Raw genomic sequence first — 27,316 nt, 5'->3', positions numbered from 1 at the left:
AAGGGAAAATCAAATATAAGGAACAAAAATATAAAGACAACTTAGTTATAAACTAAAAATTTTCATAGCCATTACTTCTATCACTTGGTTGATTTTTTTCCAATTGTGGTAAAATATACATAAAACATACCATTTTAGCCAGTATTAAGTGTACAGTTCAGGGGCATTAAGTACATTTACACTGCTTTGCAACCATCATCATCATCTATTGCTACAACTTTTTCATGTTCCCAATCTGAAAGTCTATACCCATTAAATAAATAACAATTCCACATTCCCTTGGCTAACTTTTTAAATGCTCTTTATTTTTTTCCTGGCCAAAAAAAGAAAAAGACATTTCATTTTTAACAAGAGAGCACTCAGGCAGGATCAAGAGTCTCTTTTGACTTTCAAAACTCATAATTTCTTATACAGTATGTGGTTGCTTGTCATTGTGTAGTAGCTAAATCATGTCCAACTCTTTGCGACCCCATGGACGGTAGCCTGCCAGCCTCCTCTGCCCATGGGATCTCCCAGGCAAGAATACTGGAGCCTGTTGCCATCTCCTTCTCCAGGGGCTCTTCCTGACTCAGGGACCCATGTCTTCTGCATTGGCAGGTGGATTCTTTACTGCTGAGTCACCAGGGAAGCCCCATACAGTATGTACCCATGCTCAAAAACCTTAAAATATTATTTAAGCATATATCTAATCATTCTTTCAATAAACATGAATTGAAGACCTACTGCTTGCCAGTAGAAGAGGCACTGTGTTAAGCCCTGAGACCCAACTACCAACGAAACAGACTTGGAATTTTCGATCTGGACTGAAAGGGGCAAACTTGACATAATAAATTGTTCTGTCTATGAAGGTACTGAGAAAGTGAAGGGTGAAGAGGGGCAAGTCCAGATACTGTGCTCTGTGAAAGCCTCTCTGGGAGGTGACATTTAAATGAGACCTGAAACTGCCAAAGTGTTTACATGTTTGATTAATCTTCTCTCCCAATGCACCTAGTAAAACGCCTTTCATAAAGCAAGATCTCAGTATAGCTTTTCTGGCCACAAGTTCCTCATTCCTGAAATGAACTTTCAAGATTCCTTCCAAACACAAAATGAGAGAAAACTACATATCAGTGAAATGGACGTGGGGATGGAATAGTCGAAGCAAAAACAGTTCAGAAATGACTGCAAAACTTTAATCCTAAAACAGAACGGAGAGTAAAAGCCTGGGGGTATACCAAAACCACTCAATTGCTATCTGAGATGAGTTGCATCTTCGACAACATATAAGCAGAAATCGTTCAATCACTCAGCCTTAAGAAACAATTCATAAAGCAGAAACAAGAGAGGTAGAGACGTGTACATGACTACGCTGAAAAGCTCAGTTCTATTTCCCTCGGGACTCTGACAGTTAGGGACCGAGAGGGTCTCCTGCTTCCGTAGCTGCCAGGGCAACGGTCCCAATCTAAGGAGACGGGAGAGAATTATTTTTCTCTTGTGGTTCAATCCCAGGATGAGGTCAGCCACTAACCCTAGCTAGCGCTTAAGAGAATCAAAAAATCGTTCCAGATGCTCAAAGAGAAAAGAACTGACCTTTTTCAGTGAGGCGCCCGGAGGAGAAAGCTACACTAAGGCGCCTCCTTTCCTCATCAGTATCTCTTCCTCGGCCATCAGTCTCACCCAAATGAGGCTAAAGGAGGACCAGGGCGACCCTCGTCCTTTTGCCCAGAAAAGGTCCCAAGCGGGCGCCCTCCTCCATCTGCCCGGTACACTGAGAAGAAACCAGGCACCTCTGGAGCCGCTGTGAAGAACCGGCGAGCTTAAGAAGCAGCCACATCGCTTAGAAAAGAAGTGGAAGGGAAAGGATAGGAGCCCACGAAAGAAATGTAAATTCGAGTGGTAGATGGAAACGGAAGTTCCCAGGAGAGCGCAGAAGGATGTGGCAGGCGAAAGGTCTCTAAGCCGGTTCTTACCGTCCGTGGGAGACGCCATCTTCCAACCCATGTCACGTGACGTGGCCAACTGTCGGCGGGAAAGCTTGGATCCGTAAGCCACGCCCCCAAAGAGAAACCCTTCCCTCAAACCCAGGAGCCGGGTTCGTCTCCCCGCCCCTATAGGGACAATCTCTACATAGGCCCGCCCCCCGGCGCTAGCCACACCTCCCCTCGCGCAGTGGATGAGGCGGAGCTACTGCAAAAATTCTTGCATGAACTTATTTACTTCCCTCAGTGAGTGGGCGGGGCCGCGGTTGTGCCTTTGGCCAATCGCAGTTCCGGGTTCGGGGGCGTCTTCCTCATGTGCTCGATATAGAACCCTCCGAGTCGCGCTGTGTCTTCCCTACCCCTCCGCCAACAGAATTTGTTGAGGTAGCGCAGGGCGAGAACGCTACCACTTCTGACCAATCGTATTCCCCCAGGGCTGGGACTGAGGGGCGGAGTCAGGCGTTAGGGCGAGTAATTGGCTAGGGGAGATTGTCCTTTCCGCCAGTGAGGAGGTGCGGCAGGATGGAGGGGCGAGGCCTGGCCGCAGTAGAGCTTCTAGACAGTCCCAGACTGTAGAGGAGCGGGGGCTGAGAAGAGGCAACCCAGAGCCATGGCGGCGGTGGCGGCGGCGGCGGCGGCATTGCGGGCCCGGATCCTCCAGGCGAGTGAGGGTGGCGCCAAGGGGTTGCGAAGCTCGAAATTCGTCCTTTCCATCCGCTCTCTGAGCCATCCCCTTCATGGCTGACCCTTCTCTGTGCCCATCGGACCTGTGCGGCCCTGTCCCACACCTCACTCAGTACCCGCCTTCGTTGGATTCAGCCCTGGCCCTTTTATTCTTGAGCCTCCCCCCTTTTATGGCTCTGGCCCACCCTCCTCTTCGAGGCTTGCCTGATCCCTGCCGACACTCTCTTGCCCCACCTCTGTCGGTCTGCCCAACGTCTTCCCTTTTACCTCTGCACCAGCCACCTCTCTGCCCCAGAAACTCCCCTTCTGGTCACCTCTCTTAGCATTGGGCCGAGAACCTCCAAATTGTCCCCTTCCCCCGCCCTTCTTCACGGTTTGCAATCAGAGGTAAAGGCAGGGGGGCGAGGGGCAGGAAGCACACGAGGGGCAGGAAGCACACGAGGGGCGAGGGTCAGTGAATGAACTTTGAATCTCCTCGGAATGTTCACTCCGTTTTCCCAAAAGCAGTCATTTGCTGAGCTGTTTTCCCCAGCTACGGCTCTTTGCATGTTCCACAGGCTGTGGACTGTTGTGCCTTTGCTTGCCAAGACTTTGTTTAACTTTCTGGCAGAGTTACAGTGTTTTGTTGGCGTTGAATAAGGACACATAGTTAATGATCCCAGTTTGTTCCAGGCACGTGCAAAGAATTAAACATCTCTAAAATAGGTGATAGAAAATGGGAACCAAGGAAGACAAGAAGTGTAAGTTCCAAGTTCCCACCCCAGAGTCAGCTTGTGCTGTGCTGTACTTAGTCGCTCAACAGTGTTCCGCTGTCCGATCCCATGGACTGTAGCCGGCCAGGCCCCTTTGTCCACGGGGATTTTCCAGGCACGAATACTGGAGTGGGTTGCCATGCCCTCTTCCAGGGGATCTTCCCAATGCAGAGATCGAACCCAGGTCTGCCGCATTGCAGGTGGATTCTTTACCGTCTGAGCTAGCAGCGAAGCCCCTACTCAGCTCTGCCCCTGGGGTTGGAGTGGGGTGGGGGTGTTCAGGTCTTCTCTGAAGCTAGCCTAAGGACAGGTGGTTGAGCTACAGGAGCTACATGCCTGAGGCCTGTAGCTGTTTCCAGCTGTTCATAGCCTTTCCCCGTTGTTCAAGCCTAGCAAGGACTTACAATATTATGAGGCAACATTATCGAACCTGCAAGAAACAGCTTTGCTTTTCTTACTCATGTTCAGCTTGGGAACTTCTTCCTCTGTATTTCTGGGCTTATAGATAACATTAGTATTTATCAGGTTCAGTGAGTTCTACTCCAGAGACTATGCATTTTTAAGATTCTTAGCAGAGTCTGCAAAGGTTCCTGTTTAAATATGCTATTTAATGGGACAGTGTGAATGGGTTGGAAGGATTTGTCAAATGATCTGTCCTAACTCATATTTCTTGCTGTAATCCTGGTTCTGTTTTTCTAGGTTTTGTTTTGTAGTCAGAAAACAAAATTTCCACCCTATATTTTCCATTACCAACTTCTCCTGGAAATCTTTTATTAAATTGGCTTTTTTCCCTTTGCCTTTCCACCATCACAAGTCATTGAGAGACTTAAAAAACTATGTTGTCCTTTGTATCAAGGAAAAGAATCTCCTTCCCCAAGTGCTTTATTTTGGAAATAAGCACTTTTTTCTGATTCATTTGCAGAAACTTCTGCATTGACCTGAAAAAGAACAGAGATAATAATTCTAAGCCAATTAGGAGTTACTGTAACATGATAGTTTGAGAGTAGTCTAGAGTCTGGCAATCCAGATATTATCACTCCCATTTAAAGAGAACTAGTCTTAATATGACTCAGTGACTTTCTTCAGTGATACAGTGGAAAGAACACAGGCTTCACAATCATACTTGGATTCTGTTCCAGCTCCACCACTTCCTAGTTTTGACAATATTTGTGAAGATTAGAATTAATGAAGTAAGTTGTTGTTGTTCAGTCACTAAGTCGTGTCTGACTCTCTGTGACCCCATGGACTGAAGCATGCCAGGCTTCCCTGTCCTTCACCACCTCCCAGAGTTTGCTCAAACTCGTGTCCATTAAGTCAGTGATGCCATTTAACCATTTCATCCTGTCCTCTCCTCCTGCCTTCAGTCTTTCCCAGCATCAGAGTTTTTTCCAATGATTTGGCTCTTCACATCAGGTGGCCAAAGTATTGAAACTTCAGTTTCAGCATCAGTCGTTCCAATGAATATTCAATACTGATTTCCTTTAGGATTGACTGGAGTTTGATCTCCTTGCAGTCCAAGGGACTCACAGGAGTCTTCTCCAACACCACAGTTTGAAGGCATCAATTCTTCAGCGCTCAGCATTTGTTATTGTCCAACTCTCACATCCATACATGACTACTATAGCTTTGACTAGATGGACCTATATCAGCATAGTAGTGTCTCTGCTTTTTAATACGCTGTCTAGGTTTGTCATACCTTTTCTTCCAAGGAGCAAGCATCTTTTAATTTCATGGCTGCAGTCACCCGTCCACAGTGATTTTGGAGCACAAGAAAATAAAGTCTCACTGTTTCCATTTTTTTCCCCATCTATTTGCTATGAAGTGATAGGACCAGATGCCATCTTCTTAGTTTTTTGAATGTTAGTTTTAGGCTAGCTTTTTTACTCTTTTTCAGTTTCATCAAGAGGCTCTTTAGTTCCTCTCTACTTTCTGCCATTAAGGTGGTATCATCTGTGTATCTGAGGTTGTTGATATTTCTCCCAGCAATCTTAAAGGTCATCCAAGGTTTCCCACCTAGTAACTCTTGAGAAGACTCTTAGAGAGTCCCTTGGACTGCAAGGAGATCCAACCAATCCATTCTGAAGGAGATCAGCCCTGGGATTTCTTTGGAAGGAATGATGCTAAAGCTGAAACTCCAGTACTTTGGCCACCTCGTGCGAAGAGTTGACTCATTGGGAAAGACTCTGATGCTGGGAGGGATTGGGGGCAGGAGGAGAAGGGGACAACAGAGGATGAGATGGCTGGATGGCGTCACTGACTCGATGGACATGAGTCTGAGTGAACTCTGGGAGTTGGTGATGGACAGGGAGGCCTGGTGTGCTGCGATTCATGGGGTCACAAAGAGTCGGACACAACTGAGCGACTGAACTGAACTGATGTTGCTGAGAATTCAGGACGTAAGTCTAAGCCTCTCTTTCTGTGTCAGACACTGGCCCAAACTTTGGGAAAGGAAAGATGAGTAAAATATTCACTGAAAGCCTTCCTATTGCAATGCAATAAGTGCTAAACAGTAAGACTGCACACAGTACTGCAAGAACCTATGGAAAGAGCCCCAAACTCAACCTGTGCAATTCTAGAAAAGCTTCCAAAAGGAGTTGATCTCTGTTTGAGTACTGCAAGAGTAGTACTTTAGCCAGGGGCCTTTAGCCAGAGAAGGGAATTCCTGCCAAGGAAAATAGCAAGTGTGAAATAAACATCTAGAGATCAAGAAGTTCGATGTGACTGGACATAGGATAGTTCTTTTCAGTAACGGTACTAATGATTGTGTCTTGGAAAATGAAGAAAAGACTAAATGACTATCATTTAGTCAAAAACTAAATGATTATGTTTTATTATGCCCTCTCAACAGCAGGGAGGCTATGTGCATGTGACAGAATGAAATCAGGTGGCCTAGAATGCTCTCCTTGGCTGATCTGTACATTTTCTGCCCTATAAGAGAGTTTGCGTGTGTGTTAAGTCACTTCAGCCGTGTCCAACGTTTTGCGAACCTATGAGCTGTAGCCCCCCAGGCTCCCCTGTCCATGGGATTCTCCAGGCAAGAATACTGGAGTGGGTTGCCATGCCCTGCTCCAAGGAATCTTCCCAAGCCAGGGATTGAACCCGTGTCTCTTAAGTCTCCTGCATTGGCAGGTGAGTTAGTTACCATTAGCACCACCTGAGAAGCCAGTAAGAGAGTTTACATAAAACAAAATTAATATCCCACAATTGCTTGGGTGTATGCTTTCATTCTGCAGAATATTACTGAGTACTTACTCTAGTCCAGGAATGCTACCAGGTGATGAGGACACAACTCTCTAGTGTTCTAAGGGAAGACAGACTTAATAATGCTATTCTCTAGTGTGATAAGAGAACTAGAGGAATTCAGGTGTTTTATGAACCCCATAATCAGGTACTTAGCCTCGACTTGATATTGAGACTTAAAAACTCTGCTACTGTACCACTCACTCACAGGAGTTAACCTTGTTTTTTCTACTTCAGAGGAAACTAAAACCATTAGATGAGAACGTCCTCAACTTCCTACTAGCAAGCCTACAGAACTGAGCTGTACCTGTACCCAAAGTGATAGGGAGCTCAAGAATAGACGTGAGCCAAGCAAATGGGATGAAACAACTCCGGGCAAGAGGGAGCAGCACGTGCAAGGGCAGTGTGAGCACAAAACATGCTGTGAATGCCCGGAGCATAGAGAGAGCAAGGAGGAGAGCAGCACACTAGGAAACTAGAGAAGTAAAGATACTATGTAGAATCTTCTAAGCAACACCGAGGTGAGTCTATCCCAAGGACAATGGAAAGCCATTGGTGGGTTTTAAACAAAGGAATGATCTGACCAAGTTTGTGTTTTAAAAAGACCCTTTGGCTCTGGAGTGGAAACAAGAATAAGAGGTTTAAGATTGAAGGCTGAGAGACCTGTTAGGAATCATTACCTGTTCGGAAACCCAGGTAGGAGACAATGATGCTGTAGAGTAGGAAGAGGAAACAAGAAAAGGGTTGCATTCCCAAGACTTGTGGGAGGCCAGATTGCCAGGACTTGTTTGATTCACTGAGAAGAGAGGGAGAGAAGAGTTAGGGTGACATTTAAGTTTCTGGTTGGGCACCTAGGTGGGTATTAGCTCCATTCACTGAAAGGTGGGTTGTAGGAAACAGAGCTGATTGATAGGAGGACGATGAGGAAGTCAGCTTTTTCCAACATGGACCTAAATAATATCCAAGTAGAGATGTGGTGAAGACAGTTATGTAAGTATTACCTGATGAGGAGGATTCTGGTGAAAAATTAAAGATTTGGGCATCACCAGGATCTAGCTAATTAAGCCACTGGAGTTAATGAAATCACCCAAGGAGAGTTGGGACCTCTCCTTGTCCAGAAACTCAAGCAGTTAGAGGCCAGGTATGGGAGAAGCAATCAACGAAGAAGGCAGAGAAAATGTGGCCCAAGAGATAGAAAAGATACCAGGGCATCACAATGTAAGTGGAAAGGGGATTTGGGACAGAAGGTCTGGTTAACTCTTCACCTCTGCTGAGACGTCAAGTACAAGAAGGACTGGGAAGAGTCCATGGTATGGAGGAAGTCTCTGGTGGTCTGGTGTTCCGTCATAAAGGTAGGAGTTGATTGAGGAGCTAGTGGGAGATGAGGAAATAACGGTAATTCATGTAGAGAACCCTTTCTGTTGGATGGAGAGAGGTTTTAAGATACAGGAAAGAAAGGATAATTGGTGGAAGTGTCTGAGGCAGGAGGAACAGTTGACTTCAGAGCACAGATTCAGAGATTAGCCTTAAATTGAAAGACATGCTTCTTCAGTCAGACATTGACTGTGTACCTCTGTCTCCCAGTTACTCTGTCTTCATGAACCTTGGTAGCTGCCTTCTCTATAAGAGGTAAAAGGAAAAGATGATGAGTATTGGTCAGTTTGGTAGGCTTGCTAGAAGGAAGTTGAGGAAGTTTCCATCTCGTGATTTCTGTTTCCCCTGAAGTAGAAAAAATAAGATCAGCTCTGTGAGAGGGAAAGGAACAGAGTTGAAAATTTTAAGAATATTGGTATGTTTTGAAACAGCAAGGAATGTGAGCAGATAATATTTATAGTAATACAATAATAGCAGTGTTTAATGAGCACCAACTACTTGCTAAGCTGTTTTTCATACCTGAACAGTCTTGATCTAGTAAGGTTATAAAGTAGGTAAATAAGATGCAGTACCTGTCCCCGTGGAATTTATAATCTTGGGGTGAAAAACAAGTACCTAGGCTATTACAACACAGACAAATAAACTCGATAGGGAAATACTGACTGCTAGGTGTCCCAGGGACGGGGAGCCTGGTGGGCTGCCATCTCTGGGGTCGCACAGAGTCGGACACGACTGAAGTGACTTAGCAGGTGTACAGAAAAATACACCTAACCAAGTCTGGGGTGGGGAACAACAGGCAATATAGCTTTTGAACACCTGTTGTATACCGGGTTCTATGTTGGTATCGGGAATGTGGCTATAAGACATGGTGGTCCCCAGGAGGGTGTTGCTGGTTTGAAATAGCTTTTGTGGTGAAAGGAGAAGCTGCAGACTAGGCATTTTGATAGACTACTGGCCCAAAGGACCAGCACCTTTTCCTCTGGATAGTGCTGTCAGCACGCAAACAAATTCTTGTACTTTATACATCCCTAAACTCTTTGGTTAACATGGTCTCTCTTCAGATAAGGTAATAGGTTATTAGACTGCACCTTCCTTTTATATTCTATTCTATTATATATTATATATATATTGTTTTATATATATTATATATATTTATATTTTATATATATTTTATATATTATATATATTTTTATTATATATATATTATATTATATATTATTTTAACTAATCCCGCCATCCTAACCATTTCCTGATTAAATTCTATTAAATATAACACATTCTTTTCCTCTTAGGTATATGTGGCATTTTAAAAAATAGCTTTATTAAAATAAAATTGATCTAAGATAAAGTGTATAATTTAATGTTTTAATATTTGTATATACCTGTGAAAACATCACAATCAAGATAATGAATATATTAATTGCCCCAAAATGTTTCCCTCTGACCTTCATCTTTTCTTCCACCGTCATCTCTAGGTAACCACTGATCTGCTTTCTGACACTATGGTTTACATTTTCTAGTTTTATATAGGTACTCTTCTTAAGTCTAACTTCTTTCACTCAGTATAATTATTATAATTATCCATGTTGCATTATCAATAGTTTATTCCTTTTCATTGCTGAGTAGTATTCTAATATCTGAATATACCGTACTAGTTTCCCTATTCACCCATCCAACCTTTAAGATGCTCCCAAATTTTACACTATTACCAGCAAAACTACTATGAACACTCATGTTTAAGTACTTGTATGGGCATATTATACATATATTTGACACTTGGTTATATACTGTCTTATAGTCAACACCTATTGTGTTAGACACCATCTTAGTGAAGTGAAGTTGCTCAGTCGTGTCCGACTGTGTAATCCCATGGACTGTAGCTCACCAGGCTCCTTCCATCCATGGAATTTTCTAGGCAAGAGTACTGGAATGGGTTGCCGTTTCCTTCTCCAGGGGAATCTTCCCGACCTGGGGATTGAACCCTGGTCTCCCGCATTGCAGGCAGACGCTTTACTGTCTGAGCCACCAGGGAATCCCATCTTAGGTGTTTTCTTATTTTTAGATTTAAGGTGACTACATTTATCAGGCCAAAACTAGAAAAATACAGTCTAATGACCAAAAAACATCTTTTTAAAATCAGGACTATCCTAGAAATTGAACACGTGATGGTTATGAGTTTTTGTTCTCTCGTAGTTTGCTGTGTCCCACAGCCTCACAGCTTTTCTCTTTAAAGACTATATGACCCTTGAGAGCAAACACCAAGTCCTTCTTCATATACTCATGGTAACTAGTAGAATACTGAGCAGATAGTGGCCATTCACTAAGTTTTTAGTAATTTTCTGCTCTCATTTATCAAAATAATCTTTATTTTACCTCCCAGGTCTCTTCCAAGGTGAATTCCAGTTGGCAGCCAGCATCCTCCTTCTCTTCATCTTCAGTGGTGAGTTTATTTGGTAATAAAGGTTGACTTCTGAAAAGGAATCCAGTACAGTTTGGGAATATTTTCTTTACATCATGGTGATCAGAGTTTATCTGAAATTTTCTATCTTGATTTTCTTATCTTGTATTATGTCTGTTATGTTGTAAACACTTCCAGTATTGCAAAGTGATCTTTATGACTCTCATTTTTTTTTAATAATTTTATTTATTGGGGCTTTGCTGGCCTTCATTGCCACACAGTCTTTTCTCTAGTGCAGCCAGTAGGGGCTCCTCTCCAGTTGCAGGGCGCAGGCTTCTTATTGCCATGGTTTCTCTTATTGAAGAGCACGGACTTTAGGCACTCAGGCTTCGTAGTTGTGGCACAAGGGCCCAGTAGTTGCGGCTCCCAGGCTCTAGAGTGCAGGTTCAATAGTTGTGGCACACAGGCTTAGTTGCTCCATGGCATGTGGGATCTTCCTAGACCAGGGATCAAACCCATGTCTCTTGCATTGGCAGGTGGATTCTTTACCCCTGAGCCACCATGACTATGACTTTTAATGCCTATGTAATATTCTATCAAGTAGATACCGTGTGAATGAACTAATAATTTTCACAAATAACGTTTAAATTTATTCCTTTTTTTTCAGTATTATAAAGCTAACATTTATTTATATCTTTTTGGTTATTTTTGCTTCTTTTATATTATTTCCCTTCTGAACTGGGATTACTGTGTCAAAAGATACAAACATTTTCATGACTTCTACAGGTTTTCTTGACCCTGGCCTCAAAGGTTGTCTTCTTTACAACCTTTAGAGTTGTTTTTACAGACCTACTGTCTGTTAACCATTTGCAGTAACTAAACCTGATCTGTAAGGACTGGTGCTCAAAATCCTGTTTAGGTAGAAGCATGCACATATTATAACATAGTAGTCTTTCACCTTTTTTGGCCTACAGACCACATTTGAAAATTTAATGAAAACAAGCTGCTTCTTAGAAAAGCTACACATAGAAATGTTTTTAAAAATATTTTGATCATAAAGATAAGGCACGCTCATGGTAATGTGCCAGAAAGTCAACTGGGCCAACAAATCATAATGGTTAACATTTGTTAACACAGAGTCTGCTGCTTTTTTAGTATAAGCTTGTCCGTGACATAGGTTTCCTTGGTGGCTCAGATGGTAAAGAATCTGCCTGTAGTGCAGGAGACCCGGGTTCAGTCCTTGGGTCAGGAAGATCCCCTGGAGAAGGGAATGGCTACCCACTCTAGTGTTCTTGCCTGAAGAATTCCATGGACAAAAGAGTTCGGTGGGCTACAGTCCATGGAGTTGACTTTCACTTTCTCAGTGACATACATTTTTTATGAAGTTCCACTGTATGATTACAGGGAATTTTCCATTTACAGAGAGATCACAGTATTGAGAGGTTCCACCCTATCTTAACATCTCTACAGAAGAGTATATTGTGTATCTCTTTCCTAGTGGTGACATAGCTAGAAAGCAGAAAATTCAGTTATCAACCCCAGTTCTTTTCTCCTTGTGAAAGAGAAAGAGAGAAGTAAAGCAATTAACTAATACAAAGTATTGTGTTTATTTTTTTTCTCCCCCAGCCAACTGTAAAACTCTTCATTGATGGGAAATTTATTGAATCCAAAAGTGACAAATGGATCAACATCCACAATCCCGTAAGGAAAGCTGCTTTGGGGCCTGAACTCACTAGCCTAGAATTCTGGGAACACAGTGGGAAAAATAAGGACCTGGTCTCTGTTGTGAAGCACGTATCACTGCCCCTGTGACTAAATGAAGAGGGTGGGGCGGGGACAAAGGATGATTGATATGCTGCCTTTTCCGTCAGGCCACCAATGAGGTCATTGGTCGGGTCCCTCAGTCCACCAAGGCTGAAATGGAGGCAGCAGTTTCTTCCTGCAAACGTACTTTTCCCGCGTGGGCAGACACTTCAATATTAAGCCGTCAGCAGGTCCTGCTCCGCTATCAACAACTCATTAAAGAAAACTTGGTAAGAAAGCTGAATGGTATAATTTCCCAAAGTGTTATTTAGGTGCTACTTGTCACTCTCATAGAGGCCCTGTTTGCTGCCCTCCCTAACTGTACAATCCAGAGACATAGATCATGGCTTTCTCCCTCCAACAACTTCTCCTTGACTTTTCTTCTTTTCTGGCTGCCTGAGAACTAAAGGGAGGCACATCCTTGTGTTGGTTTCTATTTGTGTGTTTTCTCTCTAGAAAGAAATTGCCAGGTTGATCACGCTGGAACAAGGGAAGACCCTGGCGGATGCTGAAGGAGATGTGTTTCGAGGCCTCCGTAAGCAGGGAGTCCCTCTAGGGGAGTTCAGGGACACTGGGAAGAAGCAAAGGAAGATAAGGGTCCCCCAGAGTGGGGGACTTCCGCTTCCTTTATGTAGGTTTTGCTATCCCATGATATCCTAATACTTGTGGGAAATGACAGTACCTGGGTATCTGTGCTGTTGGCTTACTTCGTTATTGTACTCCAGTAATCTTCCAGTTGGTTTATGCATTTCACTGCCTTCTTTCCATTCAGATGATCTCGCTTCATGCAACATCTTCACATAGCGAATCAGTGCTTTTTCCATCTGTCATTGGCCTTGCCACTCAGGGCTGACTAGAGCATGACGAAGCTAAGTACTGGGCAGTGTGAAGAATTGCTCACCTGACTGCTGCTTCTCTGTTCCAGAGGTGGTTGAGCATGCCTGCAGTGTGACGTCCCTCATGCTGGGGGAGACCATGCCATCCATCACCAAAGACATGGACCTTTATTCCTACCGTCTGCCTCTGGGGGTGTGTGCAGGCATTGCTCCGTTCAATTTTCCTGCCATGATCCCCCTTTGGATGTTTCCCATGGCCATGGTGTGTGGAAATACCTTCCTGATGAAACCATCAGAGCGAGTCCCTGGAGCAACTATGCTTCTCGCCAAACTGTTTCAGGACTCTGGTGCCCCTGATGGAACACTGAATATCATCCATGGACAACATGAAGGTACCTGCCCCTCTGGACCTGGCACTTAATCTGGCTACCAAAAACCAAGGTGTTGAGTCAGTGATGGGGTGTTTTAGGGTGTTTTAGGGATAAAGGGATTTACTACTAATAAGTAACCTCCGTTTTTGAAGAAAATGTTTGTTGACTGTTTTGCCATCTCTGTGCTAAGGTAACTAACTGGGGAGTAGCAGTGTTTCTTGCCCTACAGAATATATTAGCTCAAAGAAGTATGGTTGGGGCAAGATAGGTAAAATTATAAGAGTAAGTTTTCATATCAATACTGAAGGGACTTAACATTATTTAACTCAGAATTTATAGACCACAGAGGTACCGAAGTCCTTCTGATTCATATAATAATGGCTAATAGTTAAAAAGTGCTTCCTTGTTTCAAGCACTGTTCCAATGCCTTCCATCTATTCTCTCATTTAATCTTTACAATCCCTCTTTCAGGTAGGTACTATTATCTTCCCATTTTACAGATGAGAAAATTGGGGCATAATGAAATCAGCTGATTTTGCCCAAAGTCATGTTGCTGGAAACTGTCAAAAGTTGTGATGTGTATATTTAAACAGGCCAACCAGGGACTTCCCTGGTGGTCCAGTGGCTAAGACTCTGAGCTCCCAGTGCAGGGAGCCCAGGTTCGATCCTTGGTCAGGGAGCTAGATCCCACATGCTACAACTAAGACCCAGAGCAGCCAAATAAATAAGTAAAATTTTATTAAAAAAAAATAAACAGGCCAACCATGGTTTTTACTTTTAAATACTGTGCTCTATTGCCTCTCATATGAGGGCACAGTAATATCTGAGAGTTCCAATACAAGTGACAGTTGAGGAAATATCATATTCGTAAAAGACAAAAGGAGTCGAGTATTGAAAGGCTTTTATTTTGAAGGAAAATAGGAGCTGTAGCCTTCAGAGTTTTTTTTTAATATAAATTTATTTATTTTAATTGGAGGCTAATTACTTTACAATATTGTATTGGGTAGCCTTCAGAGTTAAAGTAAAAATTCTGGACTAGCAATTGGGAAAAACAATGAAAGAGAACACGTTAAATAGAATTTGTAGTTTAAAGAATTTAAAAGAGGGACTTCTCTCGCGGTCCCATGGTTAAGACTCCACACTTCCACTGGAGGAGGGGGCGCAGGTTCAGTCCCAGGTTGGGGAACTAAGATCCAATTAACGGTGCTGCGTGACCAAAAAAAAAAAACCGAAAGAATTTAAGAGAACAAGGACAGAACTCTAAAAGGGGATTCCAGGGCAAGAAAACAAAAGTATGAAACTTCTCTTTCATAGCAGTGCGAAAAGGACAAATTTGCTATTCTGAGAAGCCCATAGCCCTTCTTCCTTTGTGATACTCATTTATTTTCTCCTTAAAGCTGTAAATTTTATTTGCGATCATCCGGATATCAAAGCAATCAGCTTTGTGGGATCCAACCAGGCAGGAGAGTACATCTTCGAGCGAGGGTCAAGACATGGCAAGAGAGTTCAAGCCAATATGGTGACTTCTTATTCCTTTTTCCCCCAAATTCTGTTGTATGTATTAAAATTACCTGGAAAAAGCCCTTCAGCAGAGGAACCACTCATCTCACCCTAATGCCAGTGTTTCTTTATTCACAGTTCATCCTGATTATCTTCCCTTTAACCACAAACCTTGTGATGAGTTTTATTCTCAGTCACTTTAATTACCTTTTAGTTTATCCAGGTAATCTCGGTGATAAAGTCACATTTCTCCTTAAGAAAGATATTCAGATTCTTTGGGCTTCAGCCCAAAATTCTGTTTCTGGCCCTATTTCTTCCTTCATCCCGTGCTTTCAGCTAGCCCTCATCCTTCCTGCCTTTAAGGCAGATCCTAACTACTAATGTTAAAGATGTGATCTTCCCTAAGAGTCCAGGCTATTTAAGGCACTGTGGTGGTGGTGGTTTAGTAAAGAGCCAGATATCCCTGTATGATATCTGAGTGTGGTTTACTTGACTGCACAGTTTTTTTGTTCCTTAGTGACTAGATCCTTGCCAAATACTTTGTGGTCATTTGATACTAAATATAATGTCCAGTTGCCATTCTTACTGTTCCACTAATAGCAGAAAGGGAAGCCACCTATCCACAGGCTTAGAAACTATTCATGATAATCCCGTTTATTTCTTTTCATGGCTGGATGTGTTTTGGCCAATTTGATTTATGCCCCTACATATTTCATCGATGTGTTTTGTATCTAACATTAATGCTCTGTGTAACGTGATACAGTTAAGTAGCAGACAAGGTATCTATTCAAGTATTCAACTATAGTATATCTGTAAATATATGGAAAATGACCCTGTGTCATCCTACATAGAAATTTATGAGGCTGTGTATCTAGAAGCAAGTCAATTAGGGGAACTTCTTTCTACAAATTATCTGTCAGGAGGTCTCCCTCCTGTTTTGCCTTTCAGCTGGCTACTGGAAACCCTTTGTTTACATTGCTCTTCATATAACTGGAAACCCTAACAAACAACAGATTCTTTCCTACCTAACTTAGAAAAGAGAAGGGAGTTCTCCTTGGTTCCTAGATGAAGTGTTTGTCAATCTGAATGTGATTGAGACAGTATTTTGTTTGGGGTGAGTTTTTTTTTTAAATAATAGTTTTGATCTAAATAAACACGTCAGCTTTTCAGCTGAGAAAGTGAAGAAAAAGTAACTCGGAGACTTACTCAGTGTTGCCAGGACTTAAACAATATCAAAATGATAATAAATCTCCTTTCAAAGCAGCATAGGATAAATTCTCAAGTCCTTTTCTTAAATTCTCATCTGAAGACTTAGATTCTTTAGTTTATTAGCCTAATTGTATTTTACCAAGGAAGATTCATGTACTTGCTGTATTTCCTTAGGGAGCCAAGAACCATGGAGTAGTCATGCCAGATGCGAATAAGGAAAATACCCTGAACCAGTTGGTTGGGGCAGCATTTGGAGCTGCTGGTCAACGCTGCATGGCTCTTTCAACAGCAATCCTTGTGGGAGAAGCTAAGAAGTGGCTGCCAGAGCTGGTAGAACGTGCCAAAAAACTAAGAGTCAATGCAGGTAACCAATTTTTAGACTTTGCAACTCTGGCGCTAAGCTCTGGGTTTTGCATTGGCCTTGTCCAGTGGGAGCGGTCATGTTTATTCTTACCACTGTCTCTCTTTGTACTGGACTACTTGTCATTCAGATTCATCTTTAGTTATCACTCATCGTTTATGTTCATAAAGACCTTAAATACTTCTGTGTTGTTTTACAGGAGACCAGCCTGGAGCTGATCTTGGCCCTCTGATCACTCCCCAGGCAAAAGAGCGTGTCTGTAACCTGATTGATAGTGGAACAAAGGAAGGAGCTTCCATCCTTCTTGACGGGCGAAGTATTAAAGTCAAAGGTTATGAAAATGGGAACTTTGTTGGGCCAACCATCATTTCAAATGTCAAGGTGAACAACTGTGAATTATTTAGTTCACAAACATATGAGCTGAAGGCACCACTGGAGACAATGGAATCTCATTCCTCTAATTTATAAATGAAGACATTTAATGACTAGAGACCTCATCTCTTGCCAGAATTACTCAATTATTTTATCATTAAGTCTGAATGAGTCACCCCTCCTGACTCCCAACCTCTTTCCACTGTATCAATGTTGGAAAACTTCCGTTAAGGGAGAAAAAGTAAATATTTTTGGCTTTGCAGAGATAAATAGCCTCTGTCACAAATACAATATATCAACCACCCAGTGTTTATTGAGCCCCCCCAGTACTGGCTCAGCAGTAAAGAATCCACCTGCAATGAAGGAGACCCAGGTTGAATCCTTGGGTTGGGAAGAGCCTCTGGAGGAAGAATGGCAGCCCACTCTAGTATTCTTGCCTGAAGAATTCCATGGACAGATGGACCTGGCAGGGTAGAGTCCATGGGGTTGCAAAGAGTCGGACACAACTGAGTGACTAACACTTTCACTTCACTTTCAATGTTTATTGAATACGTGCATCTTCACCAGAAAGCAACGAAAGAAAAAGAACTGGTGTCAGTTTTTATTTATCAAAACTCTGAAAATTGCTTATCTAAAATTAATGACTACATTGAGGTTTTTTTTTTAAGTTCATATATCCTCACTATTCCTATTATAATCCTGAATAATCAAGAGTTGAATCTAAGTATAATAGAAATTGAGATTTTTTGCCACAGAATCACTGAGGAAAAATCTACTTATCCAGCTACAAACACAGCTACAGTGGTGAAAGATGTTTTGAATGTTTAATGTGACCTGATACCAAAATAAAAATGGACAGACTCATTTAGGAGGCAAAGGAATGAAGAAGAAAGGATTATTTATGTTACAGAAAACTTGCCACAGGATTTCTTTAAATAGAAAAATTCTCGTTATGTTTTTAATGTATATTTGATTTCTAAAATGAATTTTCAAGTAGCTTTTCAGTAACGTAACAGTTGTGTAAACAAGTAATACAGGCATAAATCAAGAAGCTAGTGATGGGTCATGAGATCAAAAAATACAGTGCATAAAGGAAAGGAGTGTAGTTATGTCATTATAGAAATACGAGTTTCAAGTTACTTATGATTGGTAGCTTGGAAGATGGAGCATGGAAAGAAAGGACTTTTTTTTTTTACAGGTGATTTGAAATGAAAAGAGATCACTAACCTAAAAATTGTGCATGTAAGCTGTGGGTAATAAAATACCAAATACGCAAAAAATACTGACTACTTTTCCGATGCATCACTCTTGGCAGCCAAACATGACCTGTTACAAGGAGGAGATTTTTGGCCCAGTTCTTGTAGTTCTGGAAACAGACACTTTGGATGAAGCCATCAAGATTGTAAATGACAACCCATATGGAAATGGAACAGCCATCTTCACCACCAATGGAGCCACTGCTCGGAAATATTCCCACTTGGTGGATGTTGGGCAGGTTTGTGAACAGAATTTTTAGGAGATTCTTGCAGCCATTTACAGTTTCCTGTGTAAAGGGAGAAGGTAAACGGGTCAGTCACTGCTCTCTGCTCTGCCTTGATGCCCCATTTCTTCCTCAGGAATAAAAGTTCATGGGATGGAGGATCGGGTGGAAGGTGGGTAGTTAAATTGGTCTCTCTGATGCCCAGCACTTGTGCTTCTAAACGGAGAGTTCCTTCGCGGAGTCTTTCTTAGTGGTTGATGTGGCTTTGTTCTGCTTTAGGTTGGGGTGAATGTGCCCATTCCAGTGCCTTTGCCAATGTTCTCATTTACCGGCTCTCGCGCTTCCTTCAGGGGAGACACCAATTTCTATGGCAAACAGGTAACTTCAAGTTTTAAAAAAATATTTTTCCTCTAAGAAACTCTCTTGAACATATTCAGGAACAAGGATTCTGCAAGAAAGGAACTGCCTGCAGCTTCTGTGAGGTTATATGTTGTTCAGCAGTACTTGTCAGTAGGTTCCCTAGAAAAGATATAAAAGTTAATAAAACTTTGCTATTTCCTGAATAACTCAAGGCAACAGTTTTGGGGGAAGAGCTTGAGTAAGTCCAAGCTTTTGTATATGCCCTCTCCTCTGCCTATGACCCTCTCTTCCTACATCCTATTTCTACCCTCCTTCATGACTGTTAACCACGTTTACAGTGTGGATTTGCTAAAGAAAGGCACCTCTCACCACCATCCCCTCCAATGCTGGCTTGGGTATGTCCCTCAAGTGCTCCCACCACACATTTCCTGTTAGTCACTCATTTACTAAAACTTTTATTGAGTACCTTCTGTATATTAAACAATATTCTAAATATAATAAATGCTATAAGTATAGCATCAAATAAAAAATATATAAAGCAGATCTGGAACCAAGTTACCACCATTGTCACATCCTTCAACTTGTACATATACCCTAAAGCAAGACCAGGCATGGCATGATCAAACAGTAGAAATGGGTTGGAGCCCAATGAGTGAATGAGGGAGAGAGTAGCAAGAGATGAGGTTAGAGAGGTAGACAGAGGCAAGTCAATGGGACTCTAACTCATGTTAAGAAGCCCTTGTCACTGTAATTATTATTTACTTATCTGCAGGATATAGCACCAGAGCAGGTAACTAAATACATGTTGGACAAATGGCCTGGTGAAAAGTGCTTTGTAGTCCCACAGAAATACAGCCGTTTTGGAACCTTCAGTAAAAAATTACTTGTTTTCTATACAGGTCTCCCTTTGTAGGTTAATGATAAATTAACAGTGGGATTACATAGCAGAGTATGACAGTGTGGCCAGCTGGTTAAGACAACACTAGTTGACTTGTTTTCTATACAGGTCTCCCTTAATAGGTTAATAATAAATTAACGGTGGGATTACATAGCAGAGTATGACAGTGTTGCCAACTGGTTAAGACAACACTCGTTGTTTCAAGATGGATTATCCAATTTGTGCATTAGTCACAGCTTTTGTAAAAATGATTAATTTGATACAATTAAACATTTCTTTCAAGGGAAGCAGAGTAAAACTGTTGCTTAAAAGTTTGTTGGTCTGGGGTTTTTTTTCAACCCCCATGCCTGTTTAATTACTAAGTTACTCTAGTAAGTGAAGCAGTAAGTGAGGCTTCTTAGAGTAAAAGACTAACCAGAGTTTGAAGTCTTAAATCCTTAGGCAATTAAATTGCTATTTTGCATTCTGTAAAGAAGACATAAAGGTATCATTCTTACATAATAAAATGTAAACTTGTATCTTATATTGAAAGTATGTAATAATCTCTAAAAAAATTGTTTTCTATATTAACATGGCCCAGATTTTGTCTGTTAATTCTAGAGGTATATTTTAATCAAGCTAGTGAGTTGTGTTCTAACAGTACTCTTCTAGCTTGCTAGTAATTTTGTGTGTTAAATTTGTACACTGTATTCTCTTTTGCTCAAGCCTATTCTTATAAAATAAATACAAGTTTAACAGTTTACATTGTCCAGTTTTTACATTTATATATTCTTGGCTAGTTTTAGCATAATGATAGCTAAGATTTGACTCTACTATGTGCCAGGTAATATTTTAAGTGATTTACATAGATTATCTCATGAATAATATATTGAATTCTGGTTGCACCTGTTCTGCAAGTAGGAACATGAATAGCATTTCACAATACCTCCTTCAAAAGTTGATTAAAAGAAGAATCATGAAACCCCCAGGCATGTATGATAACTCTTTTTTTTCTTTGTTCTCTGTAGGGCATCCAATTCTATACTCAGCTAAAGACTATCACTTCTCAATGGAAAGAAGAAGATGCTTCTCTTTCCTCACCTGCTGTAGTCATGCCTACCATGGGCCGTTAGAAACAAGTCTGTTCCAGACTCGGTGCATACTGAGTAATCACTGTTTATTTTTGACCAATTCCAACTGCCTACTTTACTCAGATCCCGGGGATTGGAATACCTTGTAACTAAAATCTTTCTCAGGACCATTGACCCCTGTTAAGTTGCTAATAGGGAGACTCCTAGAGTAACTCTGAAACCAGATTTTCACTTGCTCTTCATAATTTTATTTTTGAGGTCACTGTTCTAACTGTGAAATGCTTATCTGGAATAAGAGCTTAGACCTGTTTTCTAAAAATTGTCCCCATTTCTGATGAATGACGTGGAGGGAACATTAGTGTGTGTAAAGAAGATCTCCCAAGGAAGAGGAGCTCTTGGACGGAGACATAGGTCATAATTCACCCTTTGGTTGATCCTCACACAGTCCTACATAAATGCCAGTGGGTCAAACCCCTCTGCCAGGCTTTTCGGAGCCTCTCATTTATCCCACATTACAAAGACATAATCCATCTCTGCTTATCCCACAGTTGTGACAACTGCTGCTTTCTTTCCTGCTGAATGCCACTTTGTCCTAGTGATTCATGATCACAAATTCTACCATTGTCACTATTCCTGCTTCGTAAAACCACTTACTATGGATACCTCAACTTTTTGGATAAATCAACTTTTTGTTGTTTGTGCCAAGTGTTAAATTTCAGGGTTTGCTTCAGTAATCATTAATTAGTGCGTCAGTCATTAATTTAGATGCCAGCAGGTTTTGTTTTATTTTTAAGAAAACTATTTCAGAAGTTATATTAGGCCCAGAAATCAAGAGGTGTTCCAACCATGAAAGTGAGCCAGACTCTTTTTTTTTTTTATGTTCAATAGAATCTCACATTTATTGAGAAATGATCAATGGTTAAAAAAAAGGCAATGCCCTTTTCTCATTAGTTGAACAAGAAACTGAAGAAACATTACCTATATGTTTTATAATATTTTTCTCTTCCAAAATTTATTTCTGAAAACAAGTTTTAACCACTGTTCTGCACTTTGAAATAAAATTAATCCAGACTAAATCAGTATAATGGACAAGGACAGAAGATTTCTTAGGACTCCTGGTACTCTACTTTGAGTAACAAAGGGTCAGAGAAAATGAACCACTCTTGAAGATACAACCTTGGGTAACACTGTTAAATTCTCCAAACAAAAATTCTTCCTGAAAATATCTGGACTAGAGACCCAAAACCTTCAAACTCAAGTGTTCTCCAAGTGTGAGCAAGATTCTTACCTAAAGTAAGTCTAACCTGATACTACTTGCTGCATTTTTTATATTGTGCTTTGCTCTTGCCTGCATTTCTCATTTGTGATACTTTTAATGAAAGACCCCTTAATGTAAAGTAATTGATTAGGGCCTAAGAAATTTCAAAGCTCTCTATGTGTGAGGTAGTAGAAGAAGTGCATTGACAGCTCTTCTGCAAACGTCTTTATGCTTTTTGTTTCTTTGCTATAGCTCAACTTTAAGTCAGAACATAAATTTATGTATTAAACAGAATAGATTGTTTCTGCTCTACCATGCTGGCTGTTAAACAGAATAGATTGTTTCTGTTCTACCATGCTGGCTGAATCCTGTCTTTCTGATATGGTCTTCACCCACTGAACTAGGGAAAGGCTTCTCATTTCTGATAGAGTTCTGGTTGTCAGGCAGATGATAGAAAGTCACAACCTTCAATCATTTAAGGTGACTGAACTTTAATAAAATATGTTTTATGACCCTGCTGGCCCATTTTTTTTTTAGGGGGGGAGGTCTGCCTTCCTAAAGGTGAGGCAATAGAAATTTATAATTTTGTAATAGAATGCTCCTTGTTTTATCTCTTATTACAGCTGGTAACTGATAGTAATACTTAATTCAGTCCAACAACTACAGGCTGGGTTGAATGAAAGGTCATTTTTGTCTAAATTCCAAGTGGAATTAAATATAATCCCAGAGACACCTAAGTTTTCCTTACATATAAGGGAAATCACTCTTTAAGAAATACTAACTCATCAGAACTGTGTTGCTATAATTAGAATCAAGTCATTTGGCTAGCTATTTGCTGCTCAGAAGAGTTTCTTATTTCTTAGATGGAAAAAAAATCTGTACAGTTCATGCTAGTAGCAGCTAAAAAAGTGGCCTCGTTTGAAATTTCTCAGATTCTACATTGTACTAATTGATTATGTACAACAAATTACAAGTAAAAAGCTCTTGAAAAGAAACCCTGTTTTTGTTTTGTTGTTTTTTTATGGTATCATACTTGCTTATAATGCCTTTATCTGCTAGCCTGTAGTGACTCAGCTTCCCAGCTCTGCACAAACCCAAGAGGTACATGGTCATTATGTTTATTCTTACATAAATGATAGTACATATTTTAGCTGGGCTATATATTTCAAAAGGCAATTTATAGGTTTTCCACACTAAAAGCACAAATATGTATTTGTATTAAATATATGCTTTCCTTAATATGGACATTGTTATTAAAATGTCCACAATCCAAAAAAAGTCCACAATCTCATACTAATGTTATTGTTTCACTGATCCCTGAGAACTGGCTAGTAGAGAAAAGAACTGTGACTTTGAAGAAGCTACATGAGGAAGAGGAAGAATTACACGTATTGTTGGTTAGATTACAGCTCCTTACTGTGTCAGACTCTTGTGATCCTTTCTGAATACTGCGTATTAACAGTTCACCAGTAGAATTTAAGATTGGCACTTGCTGGGTGATGAACGTTTGATCTTGAAGCTTACTTTCATCCCTACAATAATGACAAAGTGAGACTTGTCAACAACTGTACACACATGGAACTTGGTTCAAAAAACAGACTTTTGTTATTCTCACTCAAGTCTTGTATGTCTAAGATGTGCACAACCACCACTGTGATCAGGCTCACATTCATTGACTGTCAAGAGAGCTTACCCAAACTCCTTTGTTGTTTCATCGTCAGGAACAACATAGTCTGGAACTGGAGGTCTAGAACTCTGGCTGTATTTCCTATAGTGGGGATATGTTAACAATGAGGCAACATCGTCACATGCCATGTATTTCAACTACACTTATAAAACTGCTAAAGGGAAATGTTTCAGTTGGATGGGTTTCTAATTTTCAAAAATGCTATTATACACACATAGAGGCAAGTATATTAGGCAAGTTAATTAAAACTTACATTCTTCTAAAGTTGAGACACTGACTTTAAGAAATGGAAATATTTATGAAGATAAATCATGATATTCATACAATAGATATTAATTGTAACGGGCAAGGTTGAACCAGAGTACTGACCAAAAGCAAGCCCCAAAAATTCCCTTCCCACAAAAAGAATCTCAAAACAAAAGAAAGTTACCCAATGGAGATAGACCCAGTATGAAAACTTTTCCTAATACTTTGGGAAATCTAGTTTAAGAACAGGAAAATAGGCCCTCTCGCCTTCTGAGATGGCCCACATTCTGTCTATTGATTATCTCTCTGAGTATTCTGTTTCTCCCTGAATGAATCTGCTTTATTTTTGGATTGTTTAATATAGTCAGATTATGAATGGGGTTATGCTGCTTTCATATGCACCTAATTGAAGACAAGTTTTAGGAGTGGGGTGTGTCTTTATTTGCTTGCAAATCAACCTACTAAAACTGTAACTCCTGTGAAGCCCACTTTCAAATTAGGATGATGTTGATTTCCAGTTCATCACTGAAAATACTACGTGTATTTCTTCTGTCTAGAATGCTTTTTCCACCTCCCTTTTATTCCTGTTTCCCTTTAGAGATCAGCTCAAGCTTTTACTTCCTCAGAGACTTTTCCTGATCTCAATTAGGTCAGACTCCCCTAATCTAGGCTCAGTTCAGTTCAGTTCAGTTCAATCGCTCAGTGGTGTCCGACTCTTTGCAACCCCATGGATCGCAGCACGCCAGGTATCCCTGTCCATCACCAACTCCCGGAGTTCACTCAGACTCATGCCCATCGAGTCCATGATGTCATCCAGCCATCTCATCCTTGGTTGTCCCCTTCTCCTCCTGCCCCTAATCCCTCCCAGCATCAGAGTCTTTTCCAATGAGTCAACTCTTCCCATGAGGTGGCCAAAGTATTGGAGTTTCAGCTTTAGCATCATTCCTTCCAAAGAAATCCCAGGGTTGATCTTCAGAATGGACTGGTTGGATCTCCTTGCAGTCCAAGGGACTCTCAAGAGTCTTTTCCAACACCACAGTTCAAACGCATCAATTCTTTGGCGCTCAGCCTTCTTCAGAGTCCAACTCTCACATCCATACATGACCACAGGAAAAACCATAGCCTTGACTAGACGGACCTTAGTCGGCAAAGAAATGTCTCTGCTTTTGAATATGCTATCTAGGTTGGTCATAACTTTTCTTCCAAGGAGTAAGCGTCTTTTAATTTCATGGCTGCAGTCACCATCTGCAGTGATTTTGGAGCCCCCAAAAATAAAGTCTGACACTGTTTCCACTGTTTCCCCATCTATTTGCCATGAAGTGATAGGACCGGATGCCATGATCTTCGTTTTCTGAATGTTGAGCTTTAAGCCAACTTTGTCACTCCACTTTCGCTATCTGGGCTCTCTTACCATTAAATACCACTCCTTTGAACCTATGTCAGAGTGGTATTTTTCTTTGTGTGATGACTTGAACAATATTTTTCTTCCCGTGTAGATCATAACTCCCTGAAATCAAGCATGATGTCTTTATTTGCTTAACACTATATCCTCAATAAATTGTCGTTTAGTCGCTCAGTCGTGTCTGACTCTTTTTTGACCCCGTGAACCATAGCCGCCAAGCTCCCCTGTCCGTGGGATTTCCCAGGCATGAATACTGGAGTGGATTGTCATTTCCTTCTCCAGTATAGATGACATTCAGTATGTATTATGGTAAATGAATTGATGGATTAAATAAAAATTTAAATATCTCCATAAATGTTTATGGAAATGTTTCCATATTTTTCATATGGAAAGTATGGTTTTCCATATTTTTCATTGGCCTTTCATACCACCTTCACTTCTTAAACAAAAAATCTTTTTTTTTAATTAATTTTTTTCTTTAGGCTGTGCTGGTCTTCGTTGCTGTGCTGTATGGGCTTTCTCTAGTGGCAAGTTGAGGTTACTCTGTAGTTGCAGTATGCAGGCCTCTCATTGCAGTGGCTTCTCTTATTGTGGAACACGGGCTCTAGGGCACAGCAGCTTTGGTAGTTGGGGCACATGGACTCAGCAGTTGCAGCTTCCAGGCTCTAGAGCACAGGCTCTATAGCTGTGGTGCACAGGTTTATTTGCTCCAAGACGTGGGATCTTCCTGGCTGAGCCACCAAGGAAGCCCTCTTAAGCTAAAAATCTTAAACATTTACTTTCTTCTCTATATTCCTTTTATTCTTTATCACTACATCCTGCTTCTCCTTCCTTAGTGTGTCTGTTTCTTTTCTTTATTCCAACTGCCTCCACTCTTGCTTAAATACCACACATGCCCAGAGTTGTGCAGCAGCTTCTGCTGGTCCCAGTTCTATGTATGTCCTTTAATCTGTCATACAGGTCACTGTGCTAGGTTAAGGTCAGCTCAGAACAATGATGCAAACCCTTCCAATAGAAGAATCTAAGAGTATGGCTTATTGTTCTTTGTATTCCTCCAAGGCAGAGAAGAAAACTACGCTGCATTACTCCAGAATCTATATTACAAAGTTCAGAATTTTCTGCATGGTTTTTAAGGCTCATCATAATTCAACCCACAGATTAAACTTTATTTCTAATTACTAATTACTCTTACAAATAGCTGTGAAGAGAAGCAAAAGAAAAAAGGAAAGCTATACCCATTTGAATGCAGAGTTGCAAAGAATAGCAAGGAGAGATAAGAAAGCCTTCCTCAGTGATCAGTGCAAAGAAATAGAAGAAAACAATAAGATGGGAAAGACTAGCGATCTCTTCAAGAAAATTAGAGATACCAAGGAAAAATTTCATGCAAAGATGGGCTCAATAAGGACAGAAATGGTATGGACCTAACAGAAGCAGAAGATATTAAGAAGAGGTGGCAAGAATACACAGAAGAACTATACAAAAAAAGATCTTCCACAACCCAGATAATCACGGTGGTGTGATCACTCATCTAGAGCCAGACATCCTGGAATGTGAAGTCAGGTGGGACTTAGGAAGCATCACTATGAACAAAGCTAGTGGAGGTGATGGAATTCCAGTTGAGCTATTTCACATCCTAAAAGATGATGCTGGGAAAGTGCTGCACTCAATATGTCAGCAAATTTGGAAAACTCAGCAATGGCCACAGGACTGGAAAAGGTCAATTTTCATTCCAATCCCAAAGAAAGGCAATGCAAAAGAATGCTCAAACTACTGCACAATTGCACTCATCTCACCCGCTAGAAAAGTAATGCTCAAAATTCTTCAAGCCAGGCTTCAGCAATACGCGAACCATGAACTTCCTGATGTTCAAGCTGGTTTTCGGAAAGGCAGAGGAACCAGAGATCAAATTGCCAACATTTGCTGGATCATGGAAAAAGCAAGAGAGTTCCAGAAAAACATCTATTTCTGCTTTATTGACTATGCCAAAGCCTTTGACTGTGCGGATCACAATAAACTGTGGAAAATTCTGAAAGAGATGGGAATACCAGATCCCCTGA

The 27,316-nt window shown here is 41.0% G+C and overlaps 3 protein-coding genes across 5 annotated transcripts in view; 1 reads left to right on the top strand and 2 right to left on the bottom strand.

Annotated features, from left to right (window-relative positions):
• The window catches only part of LIN52 (lin-52 DREAM MuvB core complex component), a 117,223-nt gene extending 115,243 nt beyond the window's left edge, over nucleotides 1–1,980 (bottom strand). For 2 of the 3 annotated variants that reach the window (XM_052646488.1, XM_052646490.1), the window contains exon 1: nucleotides 1,950–1,980. In XM_052646488.1, the coding sequence (XP_052502448.1) occupies nucleotides 1,950–1,980 (31 nt within the window). The remainder of the gene's footprint in view (nucleotides 1–1,949) is intronic. The other variant, XM_052646489.1, reaches the window with a different exon arrangement.
• A 540-nt stretch (nucleotides 1,981–2,520) lies between these two features.
• On the top strand, nucleotides 2,521–22,898 carry ALDH6A1 (aldehyde dehydrogenase 6 family member A1). The gene is made up of 12 exons (XM_052646436.1): nucleotides 2,521–2,619; nucleotides 10,389–10,448; nucleotides 12,033–12,107; nucleotides 12,278–12,439; nucleotides 12,666–12,744; nucleotides 13,135–13,437; nucleotides 14,814–14,935; nucleotides 16,300–16,489; nucleotides 16,686–16,867; nucleotides 18,174–18,353; nucleotides 18,618–18,716; nucleotides 20,604–22,898. Exons 1-12 carry the CDS (start codon nucleotides 2,569–2,571, stop codon nucleotides 20,706–20,708), a joined length of 1,608 nt encoding a protein of 535 aa, XP_052502396.1. The 5' UTR covers nucleotides 2,521–2,568; the 3' UTR covers nucleotides 20,709–22,898.
• A 314-nt stretch (nucleotides 22,899–23,212) lies between these two features.
• BBOF1 (basal body orientation factor 1) overlaps nucleotides 23,213–27,316 on the bottom strand; it is a 29,213-nt gene continuing 25,109 nt past the window's right edge. Inside the window, exons 10-11 of the mRNA XM_052647236.1 lie at nucleotides 23,618–23,692; nucleotides 23,213–23,456 (exon numbers count right to left, since the gene is read on the bottom strand). Of these exons, the coding sequence (XP_052503196.1) occupies nucleotides 23,213–23,456; nucleotides 23,618–23,692 (319 nt within the window). The remainder of the gene's footprint in view (nucleotides 23,457–23,617; nucleotides 23,693–27,316) is intronic.

The sequence above is a fragment of the Budorcas taxicolor genome, chromosome 10, assembly GCF_023091745.1.
Source record: "Budorcas taxicolor isolate Tak-1 chromosome 10, Takin1.1, whole genome shotgun sequence".
Classification (NCBI taxonomy): domain Eukaryota; kingdom Metazoa; phylum Chordata; class Mammalia; order Artiodactyla; family Bovidae; genus Budorcas; species Budorcas taxicolor.
The sequence above is the reverse complement of the archived record's forward strand: the minus strand, read 5'-3'. Positions and strand labels throughout refer to the sequence as shown.